We start from the raw sequence: 18536 nt of genomic DNA, 5'->3' as shown, positions 1-18536 counted from the left end.
AATATTACTGATTTGGTTAGAAATACATAGATAATTATGGAATTATTGTCAGGATCTCTGAGATAGCTGTTTATATTTGGACATCTTTTCTGCTGTACTTTATTGGAAGGAGAAAAATAAATAAATAATCATTTCCTTAATAACAATTTAAATATTTTATTTAACTAAAACAATAACGTTACAGCATATGTATCCATGTTTCTTAACTGACGTACAGTAGTTAGAGATTTTATTGTTTGGACAGTGCCAGTTGAGCCCTGGGAAGAAGGGCCTGGAACCCGTGAACTCTTATTAGTTGACTGGCAAGCACTTCAAGGTCTCACCATGAACTTACAGATCCCGGTTACCACCCAAAGGTCCCAAGATTTGGGGAGTATTCTGGTCACAAGGTTGCACTTTCATTTTTACTGCTTCACACTTAGCTACTTCAGCAGATCTATTCTACTCCAAACCATCTATTCATTGAACTTCTTGGAATTTAGCATTTAAGAGTAAAGGGTTGATTCTGTGTATATAAATTTGCAAAGGGAGAATGGGATTAAGGTTTTCTCCTCAACTCTGTATGTTTATTTTATAGCATTTTCCTGTGAAGAAAAGGCATGATTTCTTTGCGGACACAAATTCACTCTTTTAAGAACTGCAAAAACAAACATCTGTGATAATATATTCATGTTAGAAAAACTGCCCCAAATATTCTTACAGAAACCTCTGGAATTGCATGACATTGTGAATGGATTAATGGAATTCATTTACCAAAAAATTTAGACATTGTATATAAAGGCTCATGCTACATAATTAAAAACAAATCCTTATTTCCTTATGAATAGCCTTTGAACTATAATGTTACTTAAATAGAAAACTATCAATAGAAAGATTTTTCCTCCAAAAGCAATTTATTTTTAAAAATCAGATTTAAATTTTTTAAAACCCTGTTTATTTTATATATTTTTTAACGATTGCTTTTCTAATCTACCATGGTTTTGAAACTCATCTGTGGGTTCTTTTCATCTTTTATTGGGGGAGATAGTGGGACCAAGATCCCAGAGGTGGGGAGATATATTTTTCACAACTAACATCTGAAATGCACCCAAACATCCAAATGCACTCAGCAGGCCAGACTGTCTCAAAGGCCCCTCTGTAGTTTGAGATGCACTGATTCACCTGTGAGAGAAGCAGGCACCTCCCCCTTACCTTTTTCCCTCTTGCAGGTGACACAGTGATACTGGCTAGACCTCTTCATCCATCTCTGAATGGGGACAGAATGGAAGCAGCGGCTGTGGATCAGGTCAGGGGAAGCAGCCTTGTGGGGACAGAGGCCAAGGGGTGGAACAATGTCCTAGCTCAAGGAGTGGTGGTGAACAACAGTGTTGTCTCATAGGAGAACATTTCCCTTTTTCTTTTAGGGTCCAGTGTGCTTTGAAGATGTTGCTGTTTGTTTCACCGACAAAGAGTGGGAGTTGCTGGATCCTGACCAGAGAGCGCTGCATAAGGACGTCATGGAGGAGAATCGTGGGATCGTGGCCTCTCTTGGTAAGGCCCATGTGGGATCATAATATCTGTTTTTAAATTCAAAACAGCTCTCTATGATGAACCTCATATATTTTCACAGAATTCAACAGTGCCCCTTATAACACCTGGGATTTTAATATTCAGCAGTGCCCCTTATAACACCTGGGATTTTAATATTCCCCCATTAACCTTGAACAGTAAATTACTGTTTTTTCTGTGGATGTTCTTCCTCTGGTTGCAGATTCTTAAACAAGTATCGTTCTGGTCTGAACTCCCCAGACCCTTTTGACTGCAAACTTCAGAGTCATTAGGGAAGTTGAAGGAGCTTCTGTCTAAAGTAGGCTTTCTATTTTTGTTTTTCCTTCTATAAGCTTTTGGTTGACAAAATAGAAGACTGACAAATCTGGAAATGGCAGATTGTTCTGTGTTTATGTATTTTTCTTTGTGTGTTTTTGTATTCCTTTTTATGCACAATAATAAAAGAATAGTAAAAATAGTATGTATATATAAAAAAAAGAACAGTAACAAAAATGCAAAACAGAAAGAAATTTAGAAAACCATTAGAAGGGGTTGAAGGAAGTCTAAGGCTGTCAAAGCCAAATATTTATTATGTGGTATTGGAGCTGTAATCTTGGAAAATATGTGCAACTAATATGTGCAATTAATTTTTTTTAAAATAATATTTATTTAATTTTCCAATAAGAACATACAAATACAAAAAAACAACTACAATAAAAACAAACACAAACAAAAAACAACAAGTATAATTTCAAAACTTATTTTCTCAACCTTATTTCCCCGACTTCCTCATACCTGACCGTTTTGTATTCTAGTTTCATTATCCCATCAGCAACTCCATTCCCTTATTTCCCAAAAGTTTCTTACTAATTCCATTCCTTTTCTTACTCTAATGTCTCTGAAAACCAATATTTTTAAGTCCATGTCAATCTAGCATTCTTTAATCTTATAATATTTGTTAAGATAGTCCTTAAATTTCTTCCAATCTTCTTCCACTGTCTCTTTCTCCTGGTCTCGGATTCTGCCCGTCATCTCTGCAAGTCCCATGTAGTCTGTCATCTTCATCTGCCATTCTTCCAGAGTGGGTAGATCTGATGTCTTCCAATACTTTGCGATAAGGATCCTTGCTGCTGTTGTGGCATACAAAAACAAAGTTCTGTCCTTCTTTAACACCACATGGCTGACCATACCCAGGAGAAAGGCCTCTGGTTTCTTCAGAAAAGTGTATTTAAACATCTTTTTCATTTCATTATATATCATTTCCCAGAAAGCCTTAATCCTTGGGCATGTCCACCAGAGGTGAAAGAATGAGCCTTCATTTTCTTTACACTTCCAACATTTGTTATCTGACAAGTGGTAAATTTTTGCAAGCTTGACTGGGGTCATGTACCACCTATATATCATTTTCATAATATTTTCTCTCAAGGCGTTACACGCCGTAAATTTCATGCCGGTGGTCCACCACCTTTCCCAGTCAGCAAACATAATGTTATGACCAATATCTTGCGCCCACTTAATCATAGCTGATTTAACTGTTTCATCCTGCGTATTCCATTTCAGCAGCAAGTTATACATTTTTGATAAATTTTTAGTATTGGATTCTAACAATTCTGTTTCCAGTTTCGATTTCTCCACCTGGAAGCCAATTTTCTTATCCATCTTATAAACCTCCATTATTTGGTAATAGTGGAGCCAATCTCTCACTTCATCCTTTAATTTCTCAAAACTCTGCAATTTGAAGTTACTACCCTCCTGTTCTAAAAGTTCCCAATATTTCGGCCATATACACTCCATATTGAGTTTTTGCACAGCTTTTGCCTCCATTGGTGAAAGCCACCTTGGAGTTTTGCTCTCCAGTAGGTCTTTATATCTGATCCAAACATTGTACAATGCTTTCCTGACAATATGATTTTTAAAACCTTTATGAACCTTAACTTTGTCATACCACAAGTATGCATGCCACCCAGAAACATTATTGAAACCTTCCAAATCTAAAATGTCTGTGTTCTTAAGGAGCAGCCAATCCTTCAACCAGCAGAAAGCTGCTGATTCATAGTAAAGTTTCAAATCTGGCAGGGCAAATCCCCCCCTTTCCTTTGCATCAGTTAAGATCTTAAATTTTATTCTGGGCTTTTTGCCCTGCCAGATAAATTTAGAAATATCTCGCTGCCATCCCTTAAAACACTCCATCTTATCAACAATTTGCATTGTTTGAAACAAAAATAACATTCTAGGCAATACATTCATCTTAATAGCTGCTATTCGACCAGACAAAGAAAGCTTCAAGTTCGACCAAATTTCTAAATCTTTTTTCACTTGGTTCCAACATTTCTCATAATTGTCTTTAAATAAGTTCATATTTTTACCTGTCATATTAAACCCCAAATATTTTATACTCTTAACCACTGTTAAACCTGTTTCATTCTGAAACCTCTCCTTCCCTCTTACTGTTAGGTTTTTCTCTAATACCTTAGTCTTTAATTTATTTAATTTAAATCCTGCCACTTGACCAAACTCTTGAATTAATTCCAAAACCCTTTTCGTACTGGATTCCGGCTCATGCAATGTAAGTACCAAATCATCTGCAAATGCTCTCAATTTATATTGTCTCGCTCCGACCTGAACCCCTTTAACCAGCTGGTCCTTTCTTATCATGTTCAGCAAAACCTCCAGGACCGAAATAAAAAGTAGTGGGGAAATTGGGCACCCCTGACGTGTCCCTTTTTCTATCTTAAGTTCTTCTGTAATAATATTATTTACAATTAGCTTTGCTTTTTGTTCAGAATAAATTGTGCCTATACCGTTTTCAAAACCTTGGCCTACCCCCATCCCATGGAGATTCTTCTTCATAAAGGTCCAAGAAATATTGTCAAAGGCTTTCTCCGCGTCCACAAATATCAAAACAGCTTTTGTATTTATATTGACTTCTAACATTTCCAAAATATCTATTATGTTCCTTACATTATCTGATAGATGTCTTCTCGGGAGGAAGCCCGATTGATCCCTATGAATCTCCCCCGTCAAAACTTTTTTCAATCTCTTAGCTAAAATGTCAGCAAAAATTTTGTAATCCACATTTAATAAAGAGATTGGACGGTAGTTCTTAAGTTGGGTCTTTTCAGTCTCTGTCTTCGGTATAAGCGTGATATAAGCCTCTTTCCGCGTATCAGGTGCTTCTTTCCCCTCAAAGATTTCATTACAGACTTCCTTCAAAGGTTGTATTAGCCATTCTTTTAAAGCCTTGTAATATTTGGAAGTCAGTCCATCAGGTCCCGGAAATTTGCCCAGTTTCATGTTTTGAATGGCATCTACTATTTCTTGTTCAGTTATTTTCTGATTCAGAAGCATTTTGTCTTGACATGAAATTTCCTTCATCCCATTTTTCTTCAAGAATTGTTCTATATCAATCTCTTTTTCTGGCCCTTGTGCATATAATTGTTTAAAGTATCTATGGAAGCAGCTTCTAATTTCAGTTGGATTGTTAATGTTCTTTCCATCCACATCTAAATTTGTCACTGTTTTTGTCTCTTCTTCAATTGCCAAGCCAAAAATTTCCCGCATTTATCAGCAGATTCAAACGTTTTCTGTCTCATTTGTTTAATTTTCCATTCTATTTCTTGGTTCATCAGTTCCATATATTGCATTTGGTATAATTTAATTTCTCTCAAGATCTCCTGAGACTTTGGTTTTGATCTCAATTTCTTTTCTCCTTCTTTAATATTTTCTAATATCTTATCCTTTTTCTCGTTTTGGCTTTTCTTCTTTATTGCATTTTGTTGTATCAAGAAACCTCTCATAACCGCTTTGCTTGCGTCCCAGATTACTCTTTTTTCCACATTAGATCTCATGTTAATTTCAAAATAGTCTCTTAGTGTTTTTTGGGCCTTTTTACAAAATTCTTTATCTCTGAATAATGAGTCATTCATCCTCCATCTGAAAGTGCCAGCTGTTGTTTGGTTCATCTCCATCTTCATGGCGTTATGGTCGGAGCAAGTCTTTGGGCAGATTTCCACTTTTTTTATCTTTGATGCCAGTCCTCTAGTAACCCATATTTGGTCAATTCTAGTCCAGGTCATTTTGGCTTCAGAAAAGAAGGTTCCTTCTCTTTCAAGAGGATTTTTTAATCTCCAAATATCGACTAAGTCCATATTGTCAGTCATTTCAAAAAATGTTTTTGGTAGCCTTCCGTCTTTAGAAATTACTTGTCTTTGTGCTTTGTCCATGTATGTAGAGACAACTCCATTCATATCTCCCATCAAAATTATATTTGAATCCATGTAGTCCAACAAAATCTCATGCAACTTTTTAAAAAATTCGGATTTGCCTTCATTTGGTGCGTAGATTCCTAGAATCAAAAATTTCTGGCCTTGTACTTGGATTTCAATTGCCAGATATCTTCCTTGTTCATCTTTAAATATTTGTTTCGGCATCAATCTATCCTTTGCATATATAACCACTCCTCTTTTTTTCACTCTGTCAGATGAAATAAATTCATGTCCTAGTTTTTTATTGATAAGTAGTTTTCTATGTTACAGATAGATAGCCGTGTTGGTCTGCCATAGTCAAAACAAAAAAAAACTCTGCCAATATCCCTGAAGGCAGGCTTAGGTAACATAACAACTAGAACTATTCCATAAAGAAGTAGAAACCAGTAGGAGAACACTTCAATCTCCCAGGACATTCTATACAAGATCTCAAAGTAGCTGTTTTACTACAAAGGAATTTCAGAAATAGACTGGAAAGAGAAGCTGCTGAATTACAACTTATCACCAAACTTAAAACCATGGAGACACCTGGTCTGAACAAAGACCTTGGATTCTTATCTCATTATACATGACAAAGCCATTTTTCACCTTTTCACCCCTTGCTTTTTCCTGTAAGACCTATTGTAGTCGTTAAGAGTCGTCAACAGGCTCATCACAGCTATCTGCCAATCACCCATTCCCACCACCCTTCTGAGTAATACCCCTCCCCACCTTCTCACTATATAGAAGGGTCTGGAAACTTCTGTTTCAGTGTATCTGAAGAAGTGTGCATGCACACGAAAGCTCATACCAAGAACTGACTTAGTTGGTCTTTAAGGTGCTACTGGAAGGAATAGTTTTCTATTTGTTCTTGTCACATGTGTCTCTTGCAGGCAAATCAAGTCCAATTGTTGTTTCTGTAGAATATGAAAAACGTTCTTCCTCTTCCGGGGAATATTGAGTCCATTACAGTTCCAGCTCAATAGTCGCAGGGCCATGATGGGATTATTTACTTACTCCTCCTACTGCTCCCAATTGTTGCTCTTCTTCTGTTGGTGGCTGTAGTCCAAACGATAAATTTGCCAAGTCCAATATTCCTTTTCCTGGTATTGTTGGCTCTTCTCCAAGTTCTGCTTCCTTCACTAAGTCTTCTTCGTGATCTCTCAAGAATTTGTCTTTGTCACTCAGTGTCCTTAGTCTAACCTTCTTTCCTCTGTATTTGAAAGATAGGCCTTGGGGGAATTCCCACCTAAAGAAGATTCTGCTTTTTTTCAGTAGTACAACCAGATCTTTGTAGTCCTCTCTTGCATCTAGAATAGGCTTTGGGATATCTTTGAAGATCTCCATGAAAGAATCCTCAATTTGCAGTGTATTTTGATAGTGCAAATTTAAAATTTTATCTCTTTCCTCCTTTGGGAGCCAGTGTGGTGTAGTGGTTAAGAGCGGTAGTCTCCTAATCTGGGGAACCGGGTTCGTGTCTCCGCTCCTCCACATGCAGCTGCTGGGTGACCTTGGGCCAGTCACACTTCTGTGAAGTCTCTCAGCCCCACTCACCTCACAGAGTGTTTGTTGTGGGGGAGGAAGGGAAAGGAGAATGTTAGCCGCTTTGAGACTCCTTAAAGGGAGTGAAAGGCGGGATATCAAATCCAAACTCTTCTTCTTGATCCCAAAGTAATCAAGCAGTCTCTTGGCTTGTTCTTTTTTTGTCTTATTCCAAGTCTGAATGCACTCACAATCTTAACTTCCTCCCCCTGCAGGCCTTCTTGCCAAAAGTCATAGAATTCTTTTATAATAAAGTCCACCAAGTTGTCCTGTTCACTTTCTGGGACAAATCTTAATCTTAAGTTACGATCCCTCCTTTGAAGTTCTATCATAGCAAAGGATAAATCATAGTCCGCCAGTTTCTTTACAACCGGGGGTATTTTTCCCTGAATTTCGGTTGCAACCTCCTTTGCCTCCTCAGCAATCTTTCGGGTAGTAGCTGATTCCTCTAGGAGTTTCCCAATATTCTGAGCATTAGCAGTAACTTGAGTTCCCAATTCTTTTAGGCTAGAAGTATTCAGATCAAGTTTTTTTGAGATCTCAGCTACTTGTTTACTTGTATCAGTCCCTTGTTTTGTTAAAAATTCCAGAGATTCGTTTATTTTTCCAAGAGCTTTCGTCAAAGCATCTTCTGCAGACATGGCTTTAGGTTTTGTTTGTGAGGCCGCAGCTGCTCCTATCAATGAGGCCCTTCTTGGCTGTGTAGTGCTGTAAGTTTTGCCGGATCTGAGGTTTTTCTCCTGAGCCTGATCTATCTTTCCTTTACCATCTGCCATGCCACTATCAGCCAGGCCAAGGTCAGTCCCACACTCCTAGATTTGTTTTTACTAGTAAATTTTCAGTGGCTCAGCTTCTAGTTGCTTAGTTGTTTCTCACAATGTAACAAAGTCTCCTCTAGAGAGGGGAATTCCCAACTTGCATTCACAGTTCACAGTTCTTACAACAGATATATTGTCTCAAAGTCCCCCCCCCGTCTCTCTAAAAAGGAGAAAGTCCCCAGTTCCAGCACTTTTTTCTTAAATAGTTACAAATATGTAACAGTCCAGGTAAAAGTCCTCAACACTGTATCTTTCCCAGTTATTTCAAGGCTCTCACTTTTGACAGTTCAAAGTTCCTTCTCCCTTCTTACAGGGCAGTCCGTTCCCAGGATACAGAAGACAATGGATAAAATTCAATTCTTTCCTTTCATGCAGGTTCAATAGTTCAATGGCAATTCTCCCTCACCGCTCCTGCCCGCTAAGTGAGGGGGTATCTTGCTTTTAGGCAATGGCTTTGTTATTCAAATGCAATCCTCAAAGGTTTCAGTTTGATAGTTTCTTTGCTTTCTTCTCACTACAATGCGGTAAGGCAGACTTCCTTTTTGTACCTTTCCCGTGGTGGCCAATCTTTTAAACTTTCAAGCAATTTAAGTCTTTGAATCTTTACTCTTTAAAGTCCAATTTAAGCTTTTAATCCTACTCATGAGTAGATGCTTTCAGGATCAATTTGCCGGAAGAAATCAGCGCTCTCCGATAATGGCGACGCGGCTTCGCTCCACAGGCTGGGTAGCGGATCTCAGCACTGCGCTCCCCCGACACCATTCCAGAGCCTTTAAAAAGGCTCTTTCGCAGTTCGGAGGGGTCGTAATGGTACCCGCCGAGCCTCCTTGTTTACAGGCTTCTCCACCTGTAATTTTTAAGGGTCCCCGCTTCGCCGTAGTGGCAGGACCCGAACCCGCGGAGCACACTTCTCCCGGAGCTCCGGGAAAAGTCCACCATTAATTGCTGGCGCTGACCGGAAGTCTAATATGTGCAATTAATAAAAATAATATATATATATTAAATCATATATCACAGGTTCCCCTAAGGATGCCAGTTGAACCCCGTGAATAAATGCACCCAACCCCTTAGTAAACCCATCCATCTAAACCACTTGCGTTATGCCTCTATTACCAATGTTAACAACTATTCCTCATTAATTTCTCCCTGAGACTCTAATCCATTTCTCTTCATTGCAGATGGCGAGCGACTGGAAATCAAGAACAAGGGTGACCATGACAAAATGGAGAAGCCGTATCAATATCTTGAATGTGGAAAAAGTTCCCATTCTACTTCCCATCAAAGAAATGCCATTAGGAAGAAACCATATCAGTGCTTGGAATGTGAAAAGAGCTTCAGTACAAGCTCCTCTCTGAGTTCCCATCAGAGAATTCATACAGGGGAGAAACCCTATCAGTGTGTGGAATGTGGAAAGAGCTTCAGTCAGAGCGCCCATCTCACTTCCCATCAGAGAATTCATACAGGGGAGAAACCCTATCAGTGTGTGGAATGTGGAAAGAGCTTCAGTCAGAGCGGCGGTCTCACTTCCCATTGGATAATTCATACAGGGGAGAAACCCTATCAGTGTGTGGAATGTGGAAAGAGCTTCATGAAGAGCTCCTCTCTCACTTCCCATCAGAGAATTCATACAGGAGAGAAACCCTATAACTGTGAGGAATGTGGAAAGAGCTTCGGTAGAAGATCTCATCTCTCTTCTCATCAAAGAATTCATACAGGAGAGAAACCATTTCAGTGTGTGGAATGTGGAAAAAGCTTCATGAAGAGCTCCTCTCTCACTTCCCATCAAAGAATTCATACAGGAGAGAAACCATTTCAGTGTGTGGAATGCGGAAAGAGCTTCAGTAAGAGCTCCTCTCTCACTTCCCATCAAAGAATTCATATAGGGGAGAAACCCTATCAGTGTGTGGAATGTGGAAAGAGCTTCATGAAGAGCTCCTCTCTCACTTCCCATCAAATAATTCATACAGGGGAGAAACCCTATCAGTGTGTGGCATGTGGAAAGAGCTTCAGTCGGAGCGCCAATCTCACTTCCCATCAGAGAATTCATACAGGGGAGAAACCCTATCAGTGTGTGGAATGTGGAAAGAGCTTCAGTCAGAGCTCCAAGCTCACTTCCCATTGGATAATTCATACAGGGGAGAAACCCTATCAGTGTGTGGAATGTGGAAAGAGCTTCAATAAGAGTGCCAATCTCACTTCCCATCAGAGAATTCATACAGGGGAGAAACCCTATCAGTGTGTGGAATGTGGAAAGAGCTTCAGTCAGAGCGCCAGTTTCACTTCCCATCAGAGAATTCATACAGGGGAGAAACCCTATCAATGCTTGGAATGTGGAAAGAGCTTCAGGAAGAGCTCCAATCTCACTTTCCATCAAAGAATCCATACAGGGGAGAAACCCTATCAGTGTGTGGCATGTGGAAAGAGCTTCAGTCGGAGCGCCAATCTCACTTCCCATCAGAGAATTCATACAGGGGAGAAACCCTATGAATGCTTTGAATGTGGAAAGAGCTTCAGTCACAGTCAGTGTCTCACTTCCCATCAAAGAATTCATACAGGGGAGAAACCCTATCAATGCTTGGAATGTGGAAAGACCTTCAGGAAGAGCTCCAATCTCACTTTCCATCAAAGAATTCATACGAAGAGTGGAAAACCCTTCATTATACAACTTTCAGTGCTAGGGAAACACACACCAGTTTAAACAGGCCTTTGGCTGAATGACATCTAATGCCCTATTTAAATGTGGTGGGGAGTTGGGGGTTACAGGTTTTGGGCTGTGTGTTTTGTGTTTTCATTGTGTGATTTTATGTTGTAACCGTCCTGTGACCTGTGAGTGTAGGGAATGGGAGCCAGCTCTTAGAGTCTGAGGGGTCTTTGCCCCCCAAAAAGATATGTGAGGGTGCCACCCCCCCAGTTCATAGGAACAGCCATTCAAATGGCATGCTTGCACCGCATCCTCTGACTGTTTAACTGAGGCGGGGCTTACTAAACCCCTCCTATATTTTATTCAAGGTTGAAAGCAGGGCTTTCTCAAAAACAAGTTAAGCCCCATAAATCTCTCTTTTTCATTTCTTTTTTTGGGTGCAGTTACAAACTTTGTTGATCAGGGGACTGCTGTGAAAATACTGCATCTCAATTTCAGTAAGGCTTTTGACAAAGTCCTCTGCGACATTTATGTGAGGAAGCTGGTAAAATGTGGGCTGAATGAGGTAACTGTTAGGTGGATTTGACTGACCAAACCCAAATTGTCCTCCTCCATGGTTCCTCCTCATCCTGGGGAAAAGTGACAAGAGGGATGCTGCAGGGTTATGTCCTGGGCCCATTGTTGTTCAACGTCTTTATAAATGACTTGGAGGAAGGAACGGAGGGGATGCTCATCCCATTTGCAGACGACACCAAAAGGGGAGCGGAGGCCAATGTGGCAGAAGGCAGAATCAGATCAAGGGCAGGAATAGTACCACTTTCTTCTGCCTTGGTCTGGCCCCACCTAGAATACTGTGTTCAATTCTGGGCACCACAATTTAAGAATCTCAACTTTTGTTTGCCAGGGGCGGTGGGGGGTTACAGGTTTTGTGTTTTCATATTGTGATTTTATGTTGAAACCATTCTGAGAACTGTGGGTGTAGGTGTCTGGTCATGTGGGATTGCTATGAGGAATTATGAAAAATGAAGCAAGCTACCGTGTCAATGGTGAACGCATCGCTTTGACTGGGTTTGGGTCATTGACTTGATTTCTGATCGATCCCACAAGCCTCTGCATCTCTGCCCCATTTTCTCTATGTCTGTCAGTCACGTGTAAAGCATTCTAACACAGACCAGTTGCTTACCAGGGCTCCTGGGTACATAAAAATAGGGAGGTAGCTTTGATGTAGCTTCTGTTAATCTTTAGGTAGATCTTAGGGCCAGGAACAGAGTTCACATGGATGTGGTAAAATGCCTGTCTTTCCTTTTACTGCTGGGTTTATTACCACCGGGGTTTGTTAATTCCTCCTTGGTTCCTGTTTATTTAGCCTGTATGCATGCTCAAATAGTAAATAGTTCTTTGTAGTTAAGAGGCTTCCTCTGATCTGCCTTTGTCCCCACGTGAGGATTTTTTGAAATGCTCAGAGGAAATCTGATTGGTTCTTACAAACGCTGTGTTAAAGTTCTTCTGTTATGTCTCCAATCTTTCCTCCTTATACTTAAACTCCTTTAAACTATTATTTACTTTCGACATAATATAACTTTAGTCTTTCACCCTTTTCTGTTACATTTTTGCATACCTTTTTAAACTGTTTCGCTAATGCCCTTACAAACGCTGTGTTAAAGTGCTTTTGTTAATAAAAACGACCTGGGCCAGGAAGTGGAACGCGCACTTTCTCCCAGAGTCTTGCTGGTCAAGCCTCGTGTCTATTGTATTAATCAGGATCCAGTCCGTCCTTTGCCTTCAGAATGCAACAGCAGGGAACAGGAGCCAACTTTTAGAGGATGAGGGGTCTTTGCCCCTTTCATAAAATATTTCAGGGGGGCACCCCCCCCCAGTTGATAGGCATTGCCATTCAAATGGCATGCATGCCCCACATCGTGTATTGATTATGCGAGGAGGGGCTTACTAAACCCCTTCTATATTTTATTCAAGTTGGCACCTCAGGTATAGGGCACTATAGAAATTAAATAAATGCATAAATAAAGCAAGACCATCTTGATCGCCTTCATTTGCATATGTTTCGGCTTGTCAATATCCTTATTATTATCATCATTTTAAAAAATTATGTGCCCTTTATCTGATTTCTTGGTGTTTCAGAACATAAACATACAAGCTGAAACAAAAAATTCCTTCCAGTAGCACCTTAAAGACCAACTAAGTTAGTTCTAGGTATGAGCTTTCGTGTGCATGCACACTTCTTCAGATACACTGAAACAGAAGTCACCAGACCCTTCTATATAGTGAGAAGGTGGGGAGGGGTATTACTCAGAAGGGTGGTGGGAATGGGTGAAGCAAGGGGTGAGAAGGTGAAAAATGGCTTTGTCATGTTGTCAGGGACTCAGCGGGAGCGCAGGGAGGAGAGGAGATGGAAAGCGAGGGGGAGCAATCCGAGGGCAGCGTAGGAGAATATGACAGCAGCCCGATAGATTCCATGAGCCTCTCCAGCGAATCGGAAGATTCACAGAAGGGGGCGCCGATGGGCAGGGCAAGGGGCGACCCAAGGGGGACACCCCAGAAGCAAGGGGCCAGCGGGGACTCCCAGAGCAGCAGTTGGAAATCAGGACCAGCTTCCCCACCAGAGCGTAGTGGGGGGGAGGAGTCCCAGGTGTCAGAGCCCACATATGCACCACCAGCGAGAGAAGATGAGTCAGGGTTGACCACGCCTCCATCGGAGAGCGAGTTAACGGTTAAGAGGAAAGTTGCAGGCTGGGCGCGCGCGCCAAGTTCAAAGGTACAGGCGAGCGGCACAGAAGGTAGCCCGGATAGGGAACCAGGTCCTAAAGCCCGCCGGAAGGAGGGGCAAGAATCGTCAGGGTCAGCGTCAGAGGAGTCCAGGAAGGATGAGACCCTAGCGGGCAGGAGGGCCCAGAGGAGAAAGGAACTTTGGAAGAGGTGGAGCAAAGCGAGAGTCTTAAACTGGTGTGGAGGGGGCGGAGACTCAGACGGGACTTCGCCGGTCTAAGGTCGGGACGTAGAGCTGCACGCTGCGGCTTTAAAATGGAGACTGAATCTCAATAAAGACTTTTGTACATAACTACAGCCTAGCGTTGGTCCTCTGTGAGCTGGGACCTGGAGGCAGCTCTGACACATGTATAATGAGATAAGAAACCAATGTCTTTGTTCAGACCAGGTCTCTCCATGGTTTTAAGTTTGGTAATAAGTTGCAATTCAGCACCTTCTCTTTCCAGTCTATTTCTGAAATTCCTTTGTAATAGAACAGCTACTTTGAGATCTTGTATAGAATGTCCTGGGAGATTGAAGTGTTCTCCTACTGGTTTCTCTGTCTTGTGAATTTTTTGTTTTGACTATGGCAGACCAACACGGCTACCTATCTGTAATTGGAACTATAAAAGTTGAAAACAAGGCTTTCTCAAAAACTCGTCAAGCCAAAGAAATCTCTCTTTTTCTTTTTTCTTTTTGGATGGAGTTAGAAAGTTTGTTGATCAGCGGACTGCTGTGGAAATAGTCGCCCGTGATATTTATGTGAGGAACCTGGTAAAATGTTGGCTGAATGAGGTAACTGTTAGGTGGATTTGACTGACCAAACCCAAAGAGGACTCCTTCATGGTTCCTCCTCATCCTGGGGAAAAGTGACAAGAGGGGTGCTGCAGGGTTCTGTCCTGGGCCCATTGTTGTACAACGTCTTTATAAATGTCTTGGATGAAGGAACTGAGGAGATGCTTATCACATTTGCAGACGACACCAAACAGCGAGCGGAGGCCAATGTGGCAGAAGGCAGAATCAGTTCAAGGGCAGGAATAGTACCAATTTATTCTGCCTTGGTCAGGCCCCACCTAGAATATTGTGTTCAATTCTGGGCACTACAATTTAAGTATCTTAAATTTTGTTTGCCCAGGGAAATCAAGAAGGTGGGGGAACACAATCCATATTCCTTTTATAACACGTGGCAAATGTTTATTAAATATATAAATTGTTAAAACTGTTGCAGGAATCCACCCAACACTCACGGGAAAATGTATCGTGGTCTTTTAGATCAGGCATCCCCAAACTCTGCGCTCCAGATGTTTTGGGATTACAGCTCCCATCATCCCTAGCTAACAGGACCAGTGGTCAGGGATGCTGGGAATTGTAGTCCCAAAACATCTGGAGGGCCGAGTTTGGGGATGCCTGTTTTAGAATAATGAAATGAAACTTTAACAAATGACATGCTGAAAGTCTGAAATTCCATCAGGTCAAGTTACTTTTTGTTTACTGTTGTAACTATTGCTTTCTGAATATTTATCTTCTGTACCATGAAGATAAAGAAAAATAATGTTTTTTTTAAAAAGGAGATGGGGAAATCATGTGTCCTCTTCCATCAATCTGCTTGCATGTATTGAGTTTTATTTGGAGACTGTAACTCCCAGTAATTTCATTATCTGTATGTGTTTCTGTGTGTTCAGCACACATGATTGCAGGTGAGACTGAATAAAATACTTCATCGGAAAAATTTGAGGCATCTAATGTTCCCTGGACTTTTAATAATAAATAATAATAATTTTATTATTTATACCCTGCCATCCCCAGCCAAGGCCAGGCTCAGAGCGTCTTACAAGCAATAATAAAAACAAGATGAATGATTACAACTTAAAAACAAAATTAAAATACAACATTGAAATATCGAAACATTAAAATATTAAAATGTAGCCTCATCACAGGAGGAAAAAGGAAAAAGGAAAAAGAAAGGGGGAGGGAATCAAATTGGCTCCAAGCCAAAGGCCAGGCGGAACAACTCTGTCTTATAGGCCCTGCAGGAAGAAATCAGATCCTGCAGGGCCCTGGTCTCGTGAGGCAGAGTGTTCCACTAGGCGGGGCCAGAGTTGAAAAGGCCCTGGCTCTGGTTGAAGCCAATCTAACTTCCTTAGGGCCTGGGACAACTAGGGTGTTGTTATTTATGGACCTTGAGGCTCTCCGTGGGGCATACCGGGAGAGGCGGTCCCGTAGGTACGAGGGTCCTAGGCCGTGAAGGGCTTTGAAGGTCAAAACCAGCACCTTAAATCTGACCCTGTACTCCACCGGGAGCCTGTGCAGCTGGAAAAGCACTGGGTGAATATGCTCCCATGGCAGAGACCCCGTGAGGAGCCTCGCTGCAGCATTCTGCACCCGCTGGAGTTTCTGGGACAGCTTCAAGGGCAGCCCCGCGTAGAGCGAATTACAGTAGTCAAGCCTGGAGATGACCGTCGCATGGATCACTTTTAGGGCAATGCATGGTGCTTTTGTTTGGCACATAAAAATCTGGCTGCTTCCAAAAACTTGTCTGTCTGTCTCTGCACCACAACACTGCTTTGGAACGGCTTCTTTCTGATTGGTGCTGGTGCTTGAGGATGATGAAAGGTACTTAACAAAAAAAGGTTGGTTTACAAAAAATTCCCTAAAGCCACGTTTCTCGGGCTAGGCGGGCCATTGTCCTGGTCCCACTCATCTTAACAAACTACTACAAAGCTCTTAACAGCTTCTGATCAGATTGCCTTCCCCCATGTATTCCCAATTCAACTGCTTTGAGAAAACTGGCACAGTTACCGGTTCCACATAAAACACCTGTACTTGGGAGAAAGCAAAGTTTTAGTGTGGCGACACAGGTAGACTTTGGAACTCCCTGCCTGCACTTCTTTTTTATCCCGCTTTTCTTTTTGGTGCCTGCAAAAATAAATAAATGTTTGTTTAGGCAAGCCCATCCGGATATTTAGAATGTGGACATGTATTTTAATCTGATTCTTAGCAAACGGTTCATTTGTAATTATTTCTAAATATTTTAAATAGTTGTGTGTATCTTCTTTTACTGATGATAAAAATTCTGTATGTGTGTATGGGGTGTATGTGAAACCGGGAACCACCTGACCTTGCTATGTCTCTGGAGCTGGAGCTGCAGAATTGGTCCTTTTCCCTGCAAGCTGCTCCTCCACTTTCCGGCCAAGGGAGGGAGATGCTCAGAGTCCAGCCAAGAGCCTCACCCCACAAAGGGATATCTGGGCACTGGCGGAGCCGGGGGGGGGGCAGATCTCCCCCTAAATCCATTAGAAATAATAAGAATCTGAGGTTCTGCCAAGCGAGAGAGGCTGAGCTGGGGGGACTCGGCATTGCAAGGGTTAAAGGGAAGTGAGCTGCCTTCCTAGAGAGGACAGGAAGCAAGGGGGGCAGGTCCTCCAGAGCCAAGGCCCCTCCCTCCCTCCCCAGTCCTTTCCTGCAAGGAAGGGGGGGTGTTACTTTGTGTCTCTGCTGCAAGGGCTGCCTCGCTGCCCCCTCCTGGGATCTGGTGAGTCTCCTCTCTCTCTCTCTGGGATCTGGTGAGTCTCCCCTCTCTCTCCCTGGGATCTGGTAGGGGTCCCAGGGCTGCAGCAGGGGAGGGGGCCTGGGGGGCCTGATCTGCTCCTGCAGGGGGGGACCCCAAGTCAGGGGGGAGGAGAGGGTCCTGCCAGGGAGGGGCCAGGGCTGCCACGCTCTCCTTCCTGCAGATCAGAGGATCCCAAACTCATTTGGCCCTCCGCCCCCCCCCTTCAGAAAAGATCTCCCTTCTTTACACAAAGAAGTCCCTTAACTCTCTGTGACATCGCTCAGCCTCATTGCGCAACAGAGGAAACATCTGCAAATGGTTTCCCAAAGCTGGACGAGGAGGTGGACTAGCCCCCCCCTCGAAAAAAAAGGTGGAAGAGAAAGGGCAGGAGTAAAGAGAGGGATCCCAGGCCAGAGTCTGGCTGCTGCATTGGGGACCAGTTTCCCAGTGTCTCCCAGGGCAGCTCCCCACGGAGGCCACTGCAGCAATCCCCTCGCACCCAGAGCAGGGCATCCCAGTGAGGCAAGGAAGAAGGGCTACCCCTATGCTATCCATATAATCATCAGAAATCAATATATTCATATATGCTCACACATAATCAAGGCTTACAGTATTTTATAATCCATTTTGAATCAAAGGGAAGCTGTGCCTTAGCTAAACTGCAAACTGCTTGAAACAGCAAAGTTAAGAGCCGACCTTTCCCCTACAAATATCCGTGTACCCTGGACAAGGGGAAGACGTGAATCAGAGATTCTGGTACAAAATCCCCTCAGATACAGGCTAAATTAATCCACAGAACAGGAAGAGCAAAACCACAAAATCTCCAAACTCCCTGTCCTGTCATAATTAGGGGAGAGGTTAGACAGAGCGTCACTGTAAGCGTCGGAAAGCAGAACTAGAACTCCATGCTTGGTAGCGTGGCATGAAGCTTGCTAAGTGGCTAATTTTCGCTGACAATATCGTGAATCCCTCATGGTTGTCTCATGATCTATGATTTGCTGTGATCTGCTCAGGTATAAAGACCTCTGGATTTCTGTCAATCGGGGTCCCAGTTGCTTTTGGAAGAGATTCCAAACTGGGTCCTTATTGCCAGGCAATAAACTTCACCTTCTTATTCTCCATTGCTGAGTCTGCCTGATCCTTATTTAACACCAAGCGAGTACCCGCTTACGTTCACCTGCTTCACCAAGACCAGCTCCTGTCCCAAAGGGATTGTTGCTGGAAAACCAGCCGGAAATGGGCGCTGCTACTCACTGAGCCTCCAGGGACCTGGGCATCAATGTCTCTCTGGGTGTTAAGCTATCTAACAGAATACTAATACTAAATTACACACCTAAATTTCAAGGGAGGTGTCTCTGGCCTCATCCACTTGGCCCTCAGGGGTTGGCGAGATACATTCCTGGCCCTTGGAGCGAAGAAAAAGGGACCCCACCCCAGGAGCCTGTCTTGAG

The 18536-nt window shown here is 42.4% G+C and overlaps 2 protein-coding genes across 2 annotated transcripts in view; both read left to right on the top strand.

The window, feature by feature from the left end:
- The window catches only part of LOC307214725 (uncharacterized protein), a 67289-nt gene that overhangs the window by 22408 nt on the left and 26345 nt on the right, over positions 1 to 18536 (top strand). The gene's annotated exons all lie outside the window — the stretch shown is intronic.
- Positions 1216 to 15001, top strand: LOC307214827 (uncharacterized protein). Its single transcript, XM_079973859.1, has 3 exons — positions 1216 to 1530; positions 9310 to 11411; positions 14415 to 15001. The coding sequence occupies exons 1-2, from the start codon at positions 1497 to 1499 to the stop codon at positions 10827 to 10829; spliced, it is 1554 nt and encodes a 517-aa protein (XP_079829985.1). The 5' UTR covers positions 1216 to 1496; the 3' UTR covers positions 10830 to 11411; positions 14415 to 15001.

The sequence above is a fragment of the Podarcis cretensis genome, assembly GCF_951804945.1.
Source record: "Podarcis cretensis genome assembly, chromosome: 4".
In the NCBI taxonomy this organism is placed as follows: domain Eukaryota; kingdom Metazoa; phylum Chordata; class Lepidosauria; order Squamata; family Lacertidae; genus Podarcis; species Podarcis cretensis.
The sequence above is the reverse complement of the archived record's forward strand: the minus strand, read 5'-3'. Positions and strand labels throughout refer to the sequence as shown.

Coding starts and splice junctions, on each gene's coding strand:
- LOC307214827 (XM_079973859.1), top strand. CDS start 1,497: ATGGAGGAGAATCGTGGGATCGTGGCCTCTCTTG. Junction 1,531..9,309: donor TGGGATCGTGGCCTCTCTTG/GTAAGGCCCATG, acceptor TCTTCATTGCAG/ATGGCGAGCGACTGGAAATC.